This window comes from Castor canadensis, chromosome 10 (genome assembly GCF_047511655.1).
Source record: "Castor canadensis chromosome 10, mCasCan1.hap1v2, whole genome shotgun sequence".
Taxonomy (NCBI): domain Eukaryota; kingdom Metazoa; phylum Chordata; class Mammalia; order Rodentia; family Castoridae; genus Castor; species Castor canadensis.
This window is the reverse complement of record NC_133395.1, coordinates 85,696,401-85,714,819: the sequence shown is the minus strand read 5'-3', so window position 1 is coordinate 85,714,819 and position 18,419 is coordinate 85,696,401. Positions and strand designations below refer to the sequence as shown.

The window sequence follows — 18,419 nt, the reverse complement described above, 5'->3', positions numbered from 1 at the left end:
TAGGGAAACATTTTGAGTCCGTCTCAGTTTTCAAAAAGTCTATTGCCATAGCTATTAGATTTCAGCCTCTAATAAGCCAGTCACCATAAATGTACAATAATAGACACACACACACAAAAACACATACAGAGACACACAAAAACAATTACATTAACTTCTAGTGTACTCTTACAAACTGTCTTTTCTTTCTTAGTAGACTCCTCATCTAGAATTCTCCCTAGGAGGCAAGATGGATTTAGCATTTTTTAGTCTTTTTTGTTTGTTTGTTTTTTAGAAATATTTAGTGAATTTATTCAAATGAAGGCTGTTTAAATGACACAGAAATGAAAAATATTAGAAACCTATATACAATAAAGAGTGAATACAAATTAGCCAACTCTACCCACAGTCACTTTCAGTTGAACATTCATACAAATACATATTCACCTTTTTCTTCATATATGGATAACACATACATATGTGATATAAAGATTCTGACAAAAAAATCAGAAATACTAAATATACACTCTCAAGTGTAAAAAAATGGTGTGGAATCTGTCCCAACAGTAACACTCTACATGAATGTAAACCCTTGATTTAGTTCCATGATTTTATCATGCCAGAAGTAGGATTGGTTTTAATTTGTTTAAAACATATTGGTATCATAACACATTGGTTTATTGATAATTAAGGCATTTTGTTTACACAGTATCAGTGTGGATGAAAATTTTAATACTAATGACTTACTTGGTGTTTTTAGTTTTCAAAGTCTTTTCAACATAAGAAAATAGCTGCATACATGTGTTTTTTTTATAAAACACAGTAAAAACTAATGATTGGTCTTTGTAGTTCCTAGTAATAAGTCCTGTCTTATTTTTTCACATAATATAAATTACATTATTTTGCAGGATTGCATTCAGATCTGTAGTTCTGAAACAATGTTATCAAATAACCATATGAATCCCAAAGCAGCAGAGGCGACAATCTTCATAGCGCACTTCACCTCATTCAAGTCGAAGCTGCTCTTTTTGGATATTTTTCCAAAATATGACGTAGATTGTTAGGGTTTCATTAGTGGTTTCATCCTTCCTCTCCATCCAGGGTCATCTAGCTGCAGGTAGCTAGTGCCTAAAAGATGCATTTTCTCCTGGCATGGCTTGCCAAAGCTGAAAGTGGAGTTTTGGACCCAAGACCCAAACTCCTGAGATTCCACATGCCATGTCCGGCCACCCTCCCCTAAATGCCAAATAAAGAGGATGGTGAAGGCAGAAAAAGGAGTTTTATTGCATGGCTCAGGACATGCTGTGGGAAGAAGCAGAGTAAGCACTCAGCTCACCTTCAGCCATCTTCCAAGAAACTCTCTTTAGTGTTAATCTATGTGGCTTAAAATTTTATTGCATATTTTACTTGTAGTACTTCATTGTCCAAATCTTACATTATACCAGTCACATGGGAGTTATTTCTCTAAACTTTGGAGCTTTTAGTGGTTTAAGTGAATTTTGAAAGAAAAAGATGAGAGAAAAAATGCTAAGGGAACTGATGCCGATATCTTTGAGTGGCTTCTGTCTTTATTATATGTTTCATTCCTAGAAATTTGATACTCATCTTTATAGACACATATGCTTTTATTTGGTTTCCATCTTTTAAATATTTCCAAAAGATTCTCTGACCTGTCTTGTTTGCTATGGGCACCCTTTCATATTTCCCTAATGATAATGAATTCATTCTGTTTTATAGACTTTTATTGATTAATCTGTATAAAATGTATAATTCAGTGGTTTTTAATATTTTCAGAGATAGGTGAAACCAGAAGCATAATAAGTTTTAGATTGTTTTCTGACCTTTAAAAGAATCTTCAGACTTTTAGCTATCATTCCTAAATAACCACTAATCTACTTTCTGTCTATATTGATATGCCTATTTTTGATTTTTTTTTTTTTGGTGGTAATAGAGTTTGAACTCAGGGCCTCACACTTGGTAGGCAGGTGCTCTACACTTGAGCCATTCCATCAGCCCCTTTTTTGGTGTTGGGTATTTTGAGATGGGGACTCGTGAACTGTTTACCCAAGCTGGGTTTGAACTGTGATCCTTCTGATCTCTACCTCTGAGTAGATAGTACAGGCATGAGTCCCCAGTACCTGGGTCTATTTTGGAATCTATATGAATCAAATCATAATATGTGATCAGTTGATACTAGCTTCTTTCACATCCCATTAATGTCTTGTAGATTCTAAATCACTTTTATTTCCAATAAGCATAATGACCATGTTGGAATTAGAACACTGACAAGCATCTTCTAACCAGGCTGCCAAGTAGTTGAGCAGATCTCTCATTGTAAAACCCCCTGCACCTCTGAAATATAACCTATATATCTAATGTCTAATGAAATAACCAATGTCTAATGTAATATCTGATATCTAATATGTTGGAGCCATATCCCACATCTGAATTTTTGTCTGTTTCCTATCAGTTGTTAACAGTGGAACATGTACTGGCTGCAGTTTCTTGTCTGTAAACTGTAGCAATAAGTATTGTTTACCACCACCTTTGTCACTGATGCTGATGTACTCCAACAGGCAGGCATATGTCATGATCAGGGCTCTTGGTTCTAGGGCACATATCTCCTCTTCCTGCCACTGTTCCTCCTCTGCACCCCTAACCTGGTCATTGTTTAACTTGGAAATGATATGCCAGGCCCCATCTGCTGTCATCTCCATTAAGTCACCAGGTGTAATTGAATCAGAGGAGCCATCAAAACTGAAACCACAGAGTTGAGGGAAACAGCCTCAAGCAACTTTTCATGTTATTTATTTACTTTTAATCTCATTTCAGTGATTTATTTTGGTGCCAGGAATTGAACCCATGGCCTTGCACAGGCTTCAGCATATGTTGTACCACTGAGCTATATCCCTAGTGTCTTCAGAGAAATTTTTGAATCAAAGAATGAAACAAAAACATAACCTCAGTCCTCCATCTTGATTCAGGAGTTTTTCATTTATGTTTAAAAATGATAAACATAAAATTTCTTTTTTCCTCTGTTTTAGGCAACACAACAAGTGATTGATCGAAACTGTCAAGCTCTTGGAAATTTGTTAGGTAACGAGAATGATATGGCCCTAATCATTGATGGTGAGACCTTGAAGTATGCCCTCAGTTTAAAAAATAAGGCAAAGTTCCTAAATTTGGCCCTCTCATGTCGAACAGTATTATGTTGTAGGTAAGAATATATTCACTGTTTTTTCCCCTTCCATAGGTACTACTATTTATGTAAAAACAGTGTAGACATACAAATGTAAGTTTTTGCAGACAAAGTAGCTATTTCGGAAATTTGTATGCTCAAAGCAAAATATAAAGGTCTGTATTTAATTCTAATTGTCAAGCTTAAGATACTAGAAAGCAGTTTCTAATTTTTCGATGGCAAATTACTTATCAGTGTATGATGAGTCTCTCGTGTCTGCACGAGCCTGTCCTAGAAACCTAACTGGGGGTGACGGGAGATTCTGGAAAAGACAACAGACAGAAGACAAAACACGCCAAAAGCTGGGGCCAGGTAGGCTGGGTGCTCTGATGGAGACACACGAACCCATCCACTTCCAGTGAGTTTATTATATACAGTCACAACACAAGGTGGAGAAGCCATTCTCAGGGGAGGGGGAGTGGTGTTGTAATCCTCGGGAACAGGAGGAACCCGTGGCTTCTCTCTGAACGTAAACACTAAAGGAAAAACAGCTGTACTGCATCTTGCCCACTTCTGCACCTGAGGCTGTGCCATTTCAAGCGTGTAATTTACTGGGTGTAACTATACTTGCTCCCTTCTGTGGTTTGGGGCTGCGCCAAACTCAAACACGCAGCTTATTCAATACACTTGTCAGCTCCCAACAAAGTCAAAAGAAATTTTCAGTAAGAGCAAAGTTCCTCAGTTTATTTACAGTGAGGGGAAATCTGAAAAAGTCCACTAACACCAAGAGGTAAAATGAAGTTGTGAGTAAAAGTGCAAGTCAAGAAATTTATTTTTGAAAAACCAAATCACCTGTAGCAAAGTTGAGTGGAATTGATAACGTAATAGAACTATGTACAGAATAGTTACTCCTTGTTTCTCAATGAAAATATTAAACCAATTACTAAAAAATTGATGATTTGAACTTCCAAATACTATTACAGACATGCTTCTCCATCCATGAGGCGTTTAGTTCTAAAGTGGCCCTAAATTCCATGTCCTTCTCCATCCATGTGCATTCCATATCCCACAGCTTCCTCTTTACTCTACTACCACCCATTGTTTGTAGTTTATCATTTAGGATTCTTTGTGACATAGTGCCTATTGCAACCTTTTGTTTCATCAATGAAGGAAATTGTATTGGAAATGCTACTGTTTGTTTTTTATGACAAACTACCTGAGAAAGTAAACTTGATGGAGGAAAGATTTATTTTGACTCAGTTTCAGAGGTATGTCTGTGATCAGCTGACTCCATTGCTTTTTGGCCTGTGGCAAGGCAGAAACACCATGGTGGAATGGTATGGTATAGGAAATCTGCTTATCTTGTGGTGGCAAGAAAAAGGAACACAAGGAGGAATTGTCTAGGGACAGAGTATAACCTTCAAAGCATGTCCTCAGTGACCAACTTCCTCCATATTCAGCTATGAGATCATCCATGAATTAACCCATTTATGAAGTTAGCACTTCCCTAATCCAGCACCACCAGCTGAACCAGTCCTTCAACACGTGAGCCTTGATATTTCATATCCAAACAATTACAGATAAAATTCAAATGTCAGATATGCAAACAACTAACAATAGCCAATTCTACTTAGATTTAATTGGCTCATTCTTTTTTTTCTTGTTGTGCTGGATAGTGGTACATTGTTGCATTTACAAAGGTTCTTGCAATATAACAAATGTATCATACTTGAATTTACCCCTTCCACCATTCTCGATTACTCCCCACTTCCCCCATCAAGAAATAGTTTCAACAAGTATCTTTTTTCCATTTATATTCACGTGTACATGTATTTGCACCATATTCACCCTCTTACACCCTTTCCCCACCTCCTCCCCACTCCCACTGGTATTAACCACCCTAGGCAGGACCTGTTCTACCTTCTTTCTGTTAGATTTAGGTATAGTTTGTTCATGTTTTTCTAGGAGATTGAGATTCAGCATTAGGTCAATTATTTCAGCTCTTTCTGTGTTTTTATATATGTACACATGGCTATAAACTTTCCTCTTAGGACTGCCTTTGCTGTGTTCCTTAGGTTCTGATAGGTTCTGCTTTCATTCTCATTAAGTACCAGGAACTTTTTGATTTCTTCCCTTATTTCTTCAGTGACTCAGTCATCATAGAGCAACATGTTGTTCAGCTTCCAGTTGTGTGAGCATTTTCTACTGTTTCTTTTGTTGTTGAATTTTATTTTTACTGCGTTGTGGTCAGATAATAAATAGGCGATTATTTCAGTTTTCTTATATTTGTTAAGACTTGCTTTGTGACATAAAATATGGTGTATTTTGGAGACTACTTTAGGCTTGAAGCCTATTTTATCTGATATAAGTGTTGCTATTCCTGCCTGTTTTGGGGAGCCATTCATTAACTTGGTAAATCTTCTTGCACCCTTTCACTCTAAGGCAATGTTTGTTTCTGTCTATAAGGTGGGTTTCTTGTAAACAACAGATTGTTGGGTCTTCCTTTTTAATCCAGTTTTCCAATAGGTGTCTCTTGATGGGGAAATTGAGTCCATTAACATTCTGTGTTAGCATTGTGAAGTATGTGGTAATTCCTGCCTCTTAGTTGTTTTTTTGTTTTTGTGGAAGGGTTTGTGCGTGTGTATCTACTTCTATGCTTCTCTCTGATTACTTATCTGGTCTTGAGGTTTAATAATTCCCATCCTTCCATGGCTATGTTTGTTTTCATCTTCTGTGTGTGGGATTCCTTTCAGGATCTTCTGTAGTGTTGGTTTAGTGGTCATGTATTGTATTAGTTTCTGTTTATCTTGGAATGTTTTTAGTCCTCCTTCAATTTTGAATAACTTTGATGGGTACCATATCCTAGGCCCAAAGTTGTTTTCTTTAGATGCTCAAAATACCTCACTCCATGCCCTTTTATTTCTCATTGTAGGTTTTTTTATTATTATTGTTGTTGTGCTCAATTGGGTACGTTTTGGCATTTACAAAAGTTCTTACAATGTATCAAATATATCATAGTTGATTTCACCCCCTCCACTGTCACCATTCTCCTTTATTCCCCTCACCCCCATTCCTGGGATAGTTTCAACATTTACATACATGCACAGTATTTGCACCATATTCACCCTCTTACAGCCTTTTGCCACCACTGCGCCCTCTGATTTTGTAGAAGATTTTGTTTGAGATAGCTACACAAGGAGTTGACTTGTGACATTTACATGTATATATGTATTATAACTAGAATTGGTTCGTCTCCTCTATTTTTCTTCTTTCTGTATTAGTCCCTTTCTTATGGTGGTATCAACCAGGTTAAAAATTCTATATTCATTCTTGTATAGAGAATACATCAACCATGTTTACTTTCTTAATTTCCTTCTTTTTCCCTACCCCTTTCATATGTAACCTCCCCATAATGTGAGCTATTTTTCATAATATTGCTGTATTTGTATTAAGTCTGTATTCCACATAAGAGAGAAAACATGGAGTTTTTGGCCTTCTGAACCTGGCTAACCACTTAAGATGATGTTTTCCAGTTCCATACACTTACCTGAAAATGACAAAATTTCATTCGGGCTGAATAAAATTCCATTGTATATAAATACTACATTTTCTTAATCCATTCATCAGTAGTAGGGCATTTGGGCTATTTCTGAAGCTTAGCTATTGTAACACTGTAATAAAGATGGGTGTGCAAGTGCCTTTATTATAATCTAACTTACATTCATTCAGGTATGTCCCTAGGAGTGGTATTGCTGGATCATATGGCAGTTCTATTTTTAGTTTTTCGAGGAGCCTCCATATTGTTTTCTGTAGTTGTTGAACTAATTTACATTCCCATCAGCAGTGTGTGAAGGGTTAGTTTTTCCCCACATCTCACCAACATTTGTTGTTTGTGCTCCTGATGTGTTCTAACAGGAGTGAGGTGGAATTTTAATGTGGTTTTGATTTTCATTTTCTTTATGGCTAGAGATGTTGAACATTCCTTCATATATTTTTTAGCCATTTGGACTTCTTCCTTTGAAAAAGCTCTGGTCAGTTCATTTGCCCATTTCTCCATTGCATCATTTTTTGGGAGTTTAGTTTTTTGAGCTCCCTGTATATTCTTGTTTTCAATTCCTTGTCAAATGTATAGCTGGCAAAGATTTTCTCCCATTCTGTGGGCACCTTCTTCAATTTAGAAAACATTTCTTTTGTTGTGCAGATCTTTTTAATTTCCTGCAGTCTCCATTTCTCAATCCTTTCACTTAGTTGCTGAGCCATTGGAGTTCTACTGAGGAAGTCCTTAACTATGTCTATTTCTTCAGTGTATTCCTTTCTCTTTCCTGCACTAGCTTCAAAGTTTCTGGTCTTATATTAAGTTCCTTAATCCACTTTGATGATGATACTTGTACAGGGTGAAAGACATGGATGTAGTTTAGTTTTCTGCATTCAGATATCCAGCTTTCACAGCAACATGTGTTGAAAAGGCTATCTTTTCCCATCGTATGCTTTTGGCACTTTTTTCAATAATCATGTGGATGTAGCCACACAGATTCATATTTGGGTCTTCTATTCTGTCTCACTGGTCTTCATTTCTGTTTTTGTGCCAGTACCATACGGTTTTTACTGCTATGGCTCTGTAGTATGAAGTCGAGTATTGTGATACCTCCAGCATTGCTGTTTTGCTCAGTATTGCCTTGGCTATTCTCAGTCTTTGAGCTTCCAAATGAACTTTAGAATTGATTTTTCAATCTCTGTAATGAGTATGTCCTTGGAATTTTGTTGGGAATTGCTATGAAAATGTAGATTGCTTTTGGTAGTATAGCCATTTTCACTATGTTGATTCTACCAATCCATGAGCATAGGAGATCTTCCCATCTTCTGTAGTCTTCAATTTCTTTCTTCAGTGGTGTATAGTTTTCCTAGTAGAGGTCTTTCACATTCTTTGTTTATTCCTAGATTTTTTTTGAGGCTATTGTAAGTGGAATTATTTCCCTATATTCTTTCTCAATCTGTTTATTGTTGGTATATAGAAAGGCTACTGATTTTTTGTAAATTGATTTTGTATCCTACTACTTTGCTGAAGCTGTTTATGGTGTCTAGGAGTTTTTGGTGGCCTTTTTGGGGGCTTTTACATATAAGATCATATTTTCTGCAAACAAGGATAGTTTGACTACTTCCTTTCCAATTTATATTCCTTTTATTTCTTCTTCCTATCTTACTGCTCTAGCTAGGAATTCCAAGACTACATTGAATAATATTAGTGGAGAGAGTGGACACCCATATCATTCCTGACTTTACAGGGAATGTTTTCAGTTTTTCCACAATTTGTATGATGTTGGGTATAGGTTTGTTATAGATAGCCTTTATTATGTCGAGGTACATTCCTTCTATTCCTAGTTTCATGGGAGCTTTTGTCATGAAGGGATGTTGAATTTTATCAAAGGGTTTTTTTGCATCTATTCAGATGATCAAGTGATTTTTGTCTGTGCTTCTGTTAATACTCTGCATTACATTTAATGATTTGCATATGTTGAAACATCCCTGCATCTTGATCATGGTATATGACCTTTTTTATATGCTGTTGAGTTTGGTTTGCCAATATTTTATTGAGGTTTTTGCATCTATGTTCATTAAAGAGATTGGCCTATTTTTCTCTTTTTTTGTTGTTGTTATTGTATCCTTGTCTGGTTTTGCGATGAGTATAATGCTGGCTTCATAGATTGAGTTTGCCAGTTTTCCTTCCCTTTCTCTTTCATGGAAAAGTTTAAGCAGTGTTGGTGTTTTTTCTTCTTTAAAGGTCTGGTAGAATTCAGTGGTGAATCCATTAGGCCCTGGACTTTTCTTTTATGGGAGACTCTTTATTGATGCTTCAATTTCATTGCATGTTATAGATCTGTTTAGGTGATTAATATCCTCTTGATTCAATTTTGGATGGTTATATGTATCTAGAAATTTGTCCATTTCTTCTAGTTTTTCCAATTTTTTTGACTGTAGGTTTTCAAAGTGAAATCATCAGTTACCTGATGATGCCTGGATTTCCTTGGTATTTGTTGTATCTCCCCTTTTTATTTCTAATTTTACTAAGTTGGGTCTTTTCCCTCATTTTAGTCAGATTGCCAGGGGTTTGTCAGTCTTGTTTATTTTTTCAAAGAGCTAGCTTTTTGTTTTGTTGGTGTTTTTATATGGATTTTGGTCTCTATTGCATTGATTTTGGTCCTTATTTTTATTATTTCTCTCCTGCTTGTTTTTGGGTTTATCTTGTTTCAGTTTTTTAGGATTTTGAGGTGCATCACTAGGTTGTTTATTTGAGATACTTCTGTGTTTTTAATACATGCAATCATGGCTGTTTTTAAGATATGCAATCTTCTTAGGACTGTTTTTTCTGTATCCCACAGGTTATTATATGTTGTGCTTTCATTCTCATTAAATTTCAGGACCTTTTTGATTTCCTACCTTATTTCTTTGATGACTCACTGGATGAAGCAACATGTTTTCTATCTTCCAGTTGTTTGAGTATTTTCAGCTTGCTTTCATTGTTGAGTTCTAGTTTTATTGAGTTGTTGTCAGATAGTATGCAGGTGGTTATTTCAGTTTTCTTATATTTTTTTAAGACTTGCTTTGTGACTTCAGGTATGGTCTGTTTTGGAGAATGTTCCACGGGCTGTTAAGAAGAATGTAGATTGTGCTGTTGCAGAATGGAATTCTCTGTAGATGTCTCTTGGGGTCCATTAGATGTATGGTGTCATTCAATTCTAGAATTTCTTTGTTGATTTTTTGTCTGGTGACCTATCTATTGGTGATAGAGGAGTATTAAAGTTGCCTGCCTCCATTGTGTTGGGGTCCATCTGTGTTTTTAAGTCCATTACTATATGTTGAATGAAGTTGAGTGCACTGACATTGGGTGTTAACAATTGTTATTTCCTCTTGATGTATTGCTCCTTTCATTAGTATGAAGTGACCTTCTTTGTCTCTTCTGATTAATTTAGGTTGGAAGTGTACTTTATCTGATATAAATATTACTACTCTTTCCTATTTTATGGGGGCCACTAGCATGGTAAATCTTCTTTCACCCTTTCACCCTCAGGCAATATTTGTTTCTGTCCATAGGTAGGTTTCTTGTACACAGCAGATTGTCAGGTCTTCCTTTTTAATCCAGTTTGCCAATCGGTGTCTTTTGATGGGGGAGTTCAGTCCATTAACATTCAATGTTAATATTGCAAGGTATTTGATAATTCCTGCCATTCAGTATTTTGTTGTTGTTGTTGTTGTTTAAGAATTTGTGTGTGTGCAACTAATTTTATGCCACTTTCTGATTACTTGTCTTCTCTTGAGCATTAGTATTTCCCATCCTTTCATGGTTATGTTTGTTTTCAATGTCTGTGTGTAGGATTCCTTTCAGAATCTTCTGTAGTGGTGGTTTGGTGGTCATATGTTGTATTACTTTCTGTTTATCATGGAAGACTTTATTCCTTCATCAATTTTCAATGATAGCTTTGCTGGGTAGAGTATCCTAGGACTGAAATTGTTTTTTTCAGTGCTATTCAGTGCTCACTGCATGCCCTTCTTGCTTTTTAAGGTTTCTGTTGAGAAATCTGCTGTTATATTGATAAGTTTACCTTGATATGTTTTTCTCTCTTACATCCTTTAGTATTATTTCCTTGTTCTTTGTGATAGTTGTTTTAACTTTAATATGCCATGGAGAGGTTCTATTTTGCTCATGTCTCTTTGGTGTCCTAGAGGCTTCCATACCTGAATGGGCAGCCTGTTCTCAAGATTTGGGATATTTTCTGTTACTATTTTTTTAAATATATTATACATACCTTTAACTTGGACCTCTTCTCCTTCTTCAGTGCCCATGATTCACAGGTTTGGTCTTTTGGTGGAGTTGCAGACTTCTTGCATGTTCCTTTCACAGCTCTTGGTCTTTGCCTAAGGATTCTTCTGTTTTTTCATATATATCTATTTTGTCTTTGAGTCCTGAAATACTTGTTCCTGTCTGCTGGAATGGCTTTCAGCTGTATTTTTTTAGTTGATTTAAAGGCATTTTTATTTTATTCCTATTTGATATTTTCCTGAGAATCCATATCTTTGTTATAATCCTCTTTCATATCTTGTGTTGTGTTCTTTATTTCATATAACTCTTTTTTTTTATAGTCCCCTTAGTTACATTTTGGAGTTTGTTGAAATCATCTCTGGATTCGTTTAGTTGTTTCTGTGTCTTTTCAAGTTTTTTTATCCATGTTCTCTTGATATTCATTGAATTGTTTTTGCAAGTTTTCTCTAAGCTCCTCTTCAAGATCATTGAACTTTCTTATTATCATTCTTTTAAGGTCAGCAACTGGGGATTCATCCCCTTCATTTTCCATTAAATCTTTGTTTTTCTTTTTTTAATTGTGTTGTTGTTTTTGGCAGAGATACATTGTCCATTAAATCTTCTATTATGTTATTGTTAGCCTTTTGAGGACTTGTATTCTCCTGCCTTCTTTTTCTCTCCATGTTTCTATTATGTGCCTTGCTCACATACTGTTGATTAATTATTTGGGGGTTTTGGTCACCTTTTTTCTTTCCCTTGGTCTAATTTCTATGCTCTGACTAGTTTTTGTCTTAGCTAGGTTGTTGTAATATTTCTATTCCCTAACCTTGAGGTATAACTAGGCAGTAACAAATTCACAACTTCAATGTCAAACCAGTTATTTACATAATATATAAGTCATACCTAGGTGATATTTTGTATCAACAGTGGGGAGATAACAGTTGTTTGGATAGAGATAGATAGTTGGCTAATTGAAAATATGGTGCTAGAAGAGGGTACAGGGAAGGGGGATGGGGTTTGGAGCAAGAGAGGTGTGAGGTGTTGGGGCTGTTGGGTAATGGGGCCTTAATGTGTGTAAAGATATATTTCAGTCATTGGGAGAAGGTACTATTTTCAGGGATGGCAGGGGGATAGGAAGAATGGGGGTAAAATGTAGAATTGGTAGAGTATTCAGCGAGTGGTGAGTGGAAGAGGTTGGGGCATTGGGAGGGGGAATGGTAGAGGGAGGAGAGGAGGGAAAGGAAGAAAGAATAGAAGAAAAAAGGTTGGGGAAGTAAAAGGAAAGTGAGGCAAGAAAGGGCTAAGCAAATTGATATTTTGACAGAATGGAAGAGGGAGTTAGGTAACAATAGTCACACACACACACAAAAGGAACAAAAGTGAAGAAAGTCAAAATAAAGATAAAAAATAGAAATACTAAATAAAAAAGAAAAATCAGTTTGCTGAAAGTTCTGAACTCTCCTCTGATTTCAAGTACAGGTGCTGGCACTTTTGACAGGGGCTTTCTCAGTGTCTCTGTCCCTTCTCAACGTTAGTATGCTGGCCTTTGTGGCAATGGATGTTGCCCTTCCCTCTTGGACAGCTTTGGTGGGAATAAGTTCAGGGTGTTTGAGCCCAGGCTTTCCTTGATAGGATGGGCCATCTGGCCCAGGCAGGTTCTCTGAGTTGTTCCTGCCAGGAGCTGGTTTGTGAGCACTCTCCAGTCCTTTCTGCCCATAGGGAAAACTGAAATTGAGCCTTTGATCAATGACTTTTCAGCTCACTACTATTTTCTCTAAGGTTGTCAAATATGTTGCTGATTTCACCAGACATCATCTGTGTCGCTCCATCACCACTCCAGTTAGGACAGCTCAGCATTCTGCCCTGCCACCAGCAGACTAAAACTGCTGAGTGTTCTGTCCCTCTCTCACTCATGTGAGATAAGCCTGGCATTCCACCCTGCTTCTACTCAGGAGAGGCCAGCTTAGAGTTCCTCCCCACCCCCACCAGGCAGAGGAGAATTGTACCCTCAGTTTATGGCCACCAGTTTTGTTCAGGAGGGTACAATCTCCCCACCAGTGGCACTGTACTGTTGTCCTCTTGAGGGCAAGTGATGTGTCCCACTCACCTGGCAGGGTTGTATATTCACTTGGATGGAATTTGGTCAGGTTTGGTGAGGTGTGGGTAGGCAGGAGTCCAAGGTTCTGTGTCCATGGCCAATATGTCTGGTTCAGAATATCCCAGATGTTTTCTCAACTCAGTCTGCAGTTTTCTGCCTTGTGTTTTCACTTTTCCCAGTTGAGAGAAAGAAAACAAAAGGGAAAAATGGCTTTCCAGCAGGTGAACTGCTAGCTGCACTGGTCCCGACCCACAACAGGACTTCCCCAGCTGTTACATGCAATAAAAAACTATCTTAAGGGTCAGTTGTTGAACCTTATATGTATCCTATATGTTGGTGGTAATTTAGTTAGCTAGAAAATCAGCTACCCAATCTTTGCTACCATGACTCTGAAGTATTTTTCTTTAATCATCAAGCTCAGGGTTTCTTCATCCCTCAGCTATCTGCCATCTTGGAATGCCCAAGTCATTCATTTTGCATCATAAAAATATTTAAATAATACACACATTTTCTCTTTCAAACTCCCAGCATACTGGTGAGACATATACTGAGAAAGCAAAGAGAAGAAGAAACAGATGGTTAATTTTGCACTAAGAATATCCAAGAAGTTGACTTGTACTGAATTATTAGTAAATCTGCTAATAGATTCAATGTTCTGGCTCCAAGGAGCTCAACATACCAGGTCTGGCCACTTACTCCAAAAGTAGTAGTGAAGCAGGAAAAGAATTTTTCCTCATTGTGGCTTCACTAAGCAGATGGAGGACCTGGTGATCTAAGTGCTGTCTTTAATGTACTAACAATAGTTTTGTGATTATTTAGGGAAAGAACAGAAGTGAAAGAGAAGAAGCATGCATAGTCAAGAAGTCTTGGTCATTATCTCATGTCTGGTTCTGCTAGGCTCTGCCTGAGAAGATGATTGCCTCCAAGGCTTGGTGTTTGTGGAACTTGAGATAAGCTGAAGAGAAGTGACTCCGCACAGGGAACAGGGTAGAGGAATAAAATGGGATTAGTCAAAACAATGGCTGAGTCCTCCTTCAGGTTTAGGGCAATGACTGGAGACTTCTACATACTGTAAGAGCAAAATCATGTCCTTCACAATCTGTTGTTCATAATGTTCCTATCAATCTTGAAAACATTTTAGCTATTCTTATCTTGGTGTCTTCAGGTTTTGAAGAGGAGTGAGAGACTCAGTAAACTAGAGCTAATATAAACATTCCTTAAATGATCAACATGTTTCTGCAGAGTTGAGCAAGAATCTGATCCAAAGCATAAGGTTGCAAAGGAGACAGGTGTTAATATAAAGGCAAAGATACCAATGTTTTTATCTTATCTTTAGTTAAACAGTGGGCATCTGCAGGTCCACAGGCAGACTTTATGTCCCTGTTATAAATTGTCCAGAATCTGGTTTCACCCACTGTTTATTATAGGGCTCAAATGGTGTCTCCTATTTGATTCATTTCAAGGTAGGCTTTAGACCCAGGTCGAATGGTCTATAGGCAGTAAATTAGGGTTTGTCAGATTCTCACATCCTCATTTGATTGCATCCAGAGGTGGATTGGCATATACTCTCTACGAGAAATCTGAGCAAATGTGTTGTACTGGCTTATTGGCTCTGAAAATAAGTTGTTACTGTCAGTTAGGGGCCTAATCTTGCTGGTAATAGTGAAACAGCTATTAGCATTTCTTGGTCCAAAAGATCAGAGGAGATAGTGGTCTTGGGAATGTGAATGGAAACTCCTACAGAGCAGCTGTCTCCAGAGAAGCAGTGACATGAAGCAAACAGACACAGACATGAGAAACTGGAGAAACATTGCACAGAGAAGCAGAATAATTACTTGCTCAATCTTCTTATTCCAGCCTCTGTAAGGTTACTCATAGATACCTTCAGTTTGGCCTCAAGATTCCTCTGTAGTCAAACTTGATATGTAAACAGACTATAACCGTACTGTTGTAACAAGCTGCTGACTCTCCGCCAGTCACAAGTGTTCAATTGTTCAAACATGTTCAATTAAGATAGATCCAAGCTGTAAACAATCAGACCATCTCTACCTCATCTCCTTTATGTGTTGCTTCCTTTTCTTTGACTATAAATATAACTCTTAACCAGATTCTAGAATTGGGAATAAAGCCATTTAAGATCTACAAAACTAGATTTGTTATAATTTTCTCTTGTAACAACACCAGCTCTTGCTTATCTAGGTTTATGTGATTCAGTGACTTAGTTTCCTCACTTAATAACTTGTATCCTTTGTGTCTCTATTAGGTGAATAGTAAGCAAAAGAATACAATATTGAACTCTTACATTTCTACTGATCTGTCAGATTCACCTGTTTTTTTTATTCCATCTCACATCTGATGTTAAGTTCATGTACTACATTTTAATTTCACCCATAAAATTTCTATTTGTAGTTTTATTTATGTATTTACTTACTTTTGTAAGTAATTTATTAACACAAATTAATTGTACAAAGGGGTTTCACTATAATATTTCCATACATGCATATAATGTACTTTGATCAAATTCACCCTTTCTATTACTCTTTCTTATTAGTCTATAATTGTCTTCTTTGTTGTTGTGTTTTTATATAGAGTTTTGATATCATGGTAATACTGGCTTCATAGAATGAATTCAGTAGTGTTTCTTCTCTTTTTATGTTATGTATTAGTTTGAAGAGCATTGCTTTTAGTTCTGTAAAGGTCTGGTAGAATTCAGGTGTCAATCCATGCAGTCCTGGGCTCTTCTTTTTTTAGAAACACTTTATTATTATTCCTTCAATCTCATTACTTGTTATAGATCTATTTAAGTGGATTGTATCCTCTTGTAACATGATAGGACATATGCATCTAGAAATTTATCCATTTCATCTACATTTTTAAGTTTATTAGAATATAAGCCTTCAAAGTATTCCTTAATGATCCTCTAAATTTCATTGGTGTTTCTTGTGTTATTCCCTTTTTCATCTCTAATTTATTATTAATTTGGGTCTTCTCCCTTTCTTTTGCTTAGTTTGGCAGCTAAGGGTTTACCAATCTTGTTTATCTTTTTGAAGAACTAACTTTTTATTTCATTTATTCCTTGTACTATTCTTTTAGTCTCCATTTCATTAATTACCTCCCTGATTATTATTATTTTTTTCTATCTACTGCTTTTGGGTTTGGCTTGTTCTTGTTTTTCTAAGAGCATGGGGTGTATTGTTAGTTTATTTGTTTGGGATCTCTGATATTTTTCAATGAAGCCACTCAGAGCTATAAGTTTCCCTTTTATCACTGCTTTTTCTGTGTGTCAAAAATTCTGGTAGAACACCAAACAGACCAGACCAAAATAGAACTACCCCACAGCATATTATCATTAAAACAATAAGTACAGAGACCCGAGAAAGAATATTGAAGGCTGTAAGAGAGAAAAAACAAATAACATACAAAGGTAAACCCATGAAAATCACAGCAGACTTCTCAATAGAAACATTAAAAGCAAAAAGAGCTTGGAGTGAGATCTTCTGGGCACTGAACAAAAATAACTTCAACCCTAGGATACTCTACCCAGCAAAACTACCATTCAAAACAGATGGAGTAATAAAAGTCTTCCATGATAAGCAGAAACTAAAACAATATGTGACCACAAAGCCACCACTACAAAAGATTCTTCAAGGGATTCTGCACACAGAAAGTGAAACCCAACATAACCATGAAAGGGCAGGCAGCACCAAACTACAGGAAAAGAAAAAGCAAGAAAGTAGAGAGTAACCTCAATTTAGGTACACACAATCAAACCTTCAAACAACTAAGACAACTAAATGACAGGAATCACCACATACCTATCAGTACTAACACTTAATGTTAACAGACCTAATTCCCCCATCAAAAGGCACCATTTGATGAACTGGATTAGAAATGAAGATCCAACAATTTTTTGCTTATAGGAGACCCATCTCACTGCCAGAAATAAGCATAGGCTAAGGATGAAAGGCTGGAAGAAGATTTACCAAGCCAGTGGCCCCCGAAAACAGGCAGGAGTAGCAATACTTATCTCTGACAAAGTAGACTTCAAACCTACATTGATGAAATGAGATAAAGAAGGACATTCCATACTAATAAAAGGAGCAATAGACCAAAAGGAAATAACAATTATCAACCTATATGCACCCAATGTCAGCGCACCTATTTTCATCAAACATACCCTGAAGGAACTAAAACCATGTATTAACTCCAACATAGTGGTCATGGGAGACTTTAACACCCCATTATCATCAATAGATAGATCAGCCAAACAAAAAATCAGTAAAGAAATCCTAGATCTAAAATATACCATAGATCAAATGGACCTAGTTGATGTCTACAGAACATTTCATCCAACTTCTACACAATATACATTCTTCTCAGCAGCCCACAGAACCTTCTCCAAAATAGATCATATCCTAGGGCACAAAGTGAGCCTCACCAAATATAAGAAAATAGAAATCATACCATGCATTCTATATGATCACAATGCAATAAAACTAGAACTCAACCACAAAAACAAAGACAAAAACCATGCAAATAGCTGGAAACTGAATAACTCATTGCTAAAAGAACAATGAGTCATCGATGAAATAAAAGAGGAAATTAAAAAGTTCCCGAAAGTCCATGAAAATGAAAACACAACTTACTGGACCTATGGGACACAGCAAAGGTAGTGCTGAGAGGAAAGTTTATAGCCATGAGTGCATATATTAAAAAGACTGAAAGATCCCAAATCAATGACCTAATGATACATCTCAAACTCCTAGAAAAACAAGAACAAGCAAATCCGAAAACAAATAGGAGAGAAATAATAAAAATAAGAGCTGAAATCAATGAAATAGAAACCAAAAAAGCCATAGAAAGAATTAATGAAACAAAAAGTTGGTTCTTTAAAAAAATAAACAAGATCAACAGACTCCTGGCAAACCTGACTAAAATGAGGAAAGAAAAAACCCAAATTAGTAGAATCAGGAATTCAAAAGGGGAGATAACAACAACCACCATGGAAGTCCAGGAAATCATCAGAGACTACTTTGAGAACCTATATTCAAATAAATTTGAAAATCTTAAACAAATGGACAGATTTCTAGATACATATGACCATCCAAAACTGAACCAAGAGGAAATTAATCACCTGAATAGATCTATAACATAAAATGAAATTGAAGCAGCAATCAAAACTCTCCCTAAAAAGAAAAGCCCAGGACCTGATGGATTCTCTGCTGAATTCTGTCAGACCTTTAAAGAATAACTGATACCAACTCTCCTTAAACTATTCCACAAAATAGAAAGAGAAGGAAAACTGCCTAACACATTTTATGAAGCCAGTGTTAAACTTATCCCAAAACCAGGCAAAGACACCTCCAAAA

The 18,419-nt window shown here is 36.5% G+C and overlaps 1 protein-coding gene across 3 annotated transcripts in view; it reads left to right on the top strand.

Moving 5' to 3' along the window:
* Window positions 1-18,419, top strand: part of LOC109678973 (phospholipid-transporting ATPase IB-like) — a 310,438-nt gene that overhangs the window by 166,254 nt on the left and 125,765 nt on the right. For all 3 annotated transcript variants that reach the window (XM_074043762.1, XM_074043761.1, XM_074043760.1), the window contains one exon: window positions 3,024-3,196. In XM_074043762.1, the coding sequence (XP_073899863.1) occupies window positions 3,024-3,196 (173 nt within the window). The remainder of the gene's footprint in view (window positions 1-3,023; window positions 3,197-18,419) is intronic.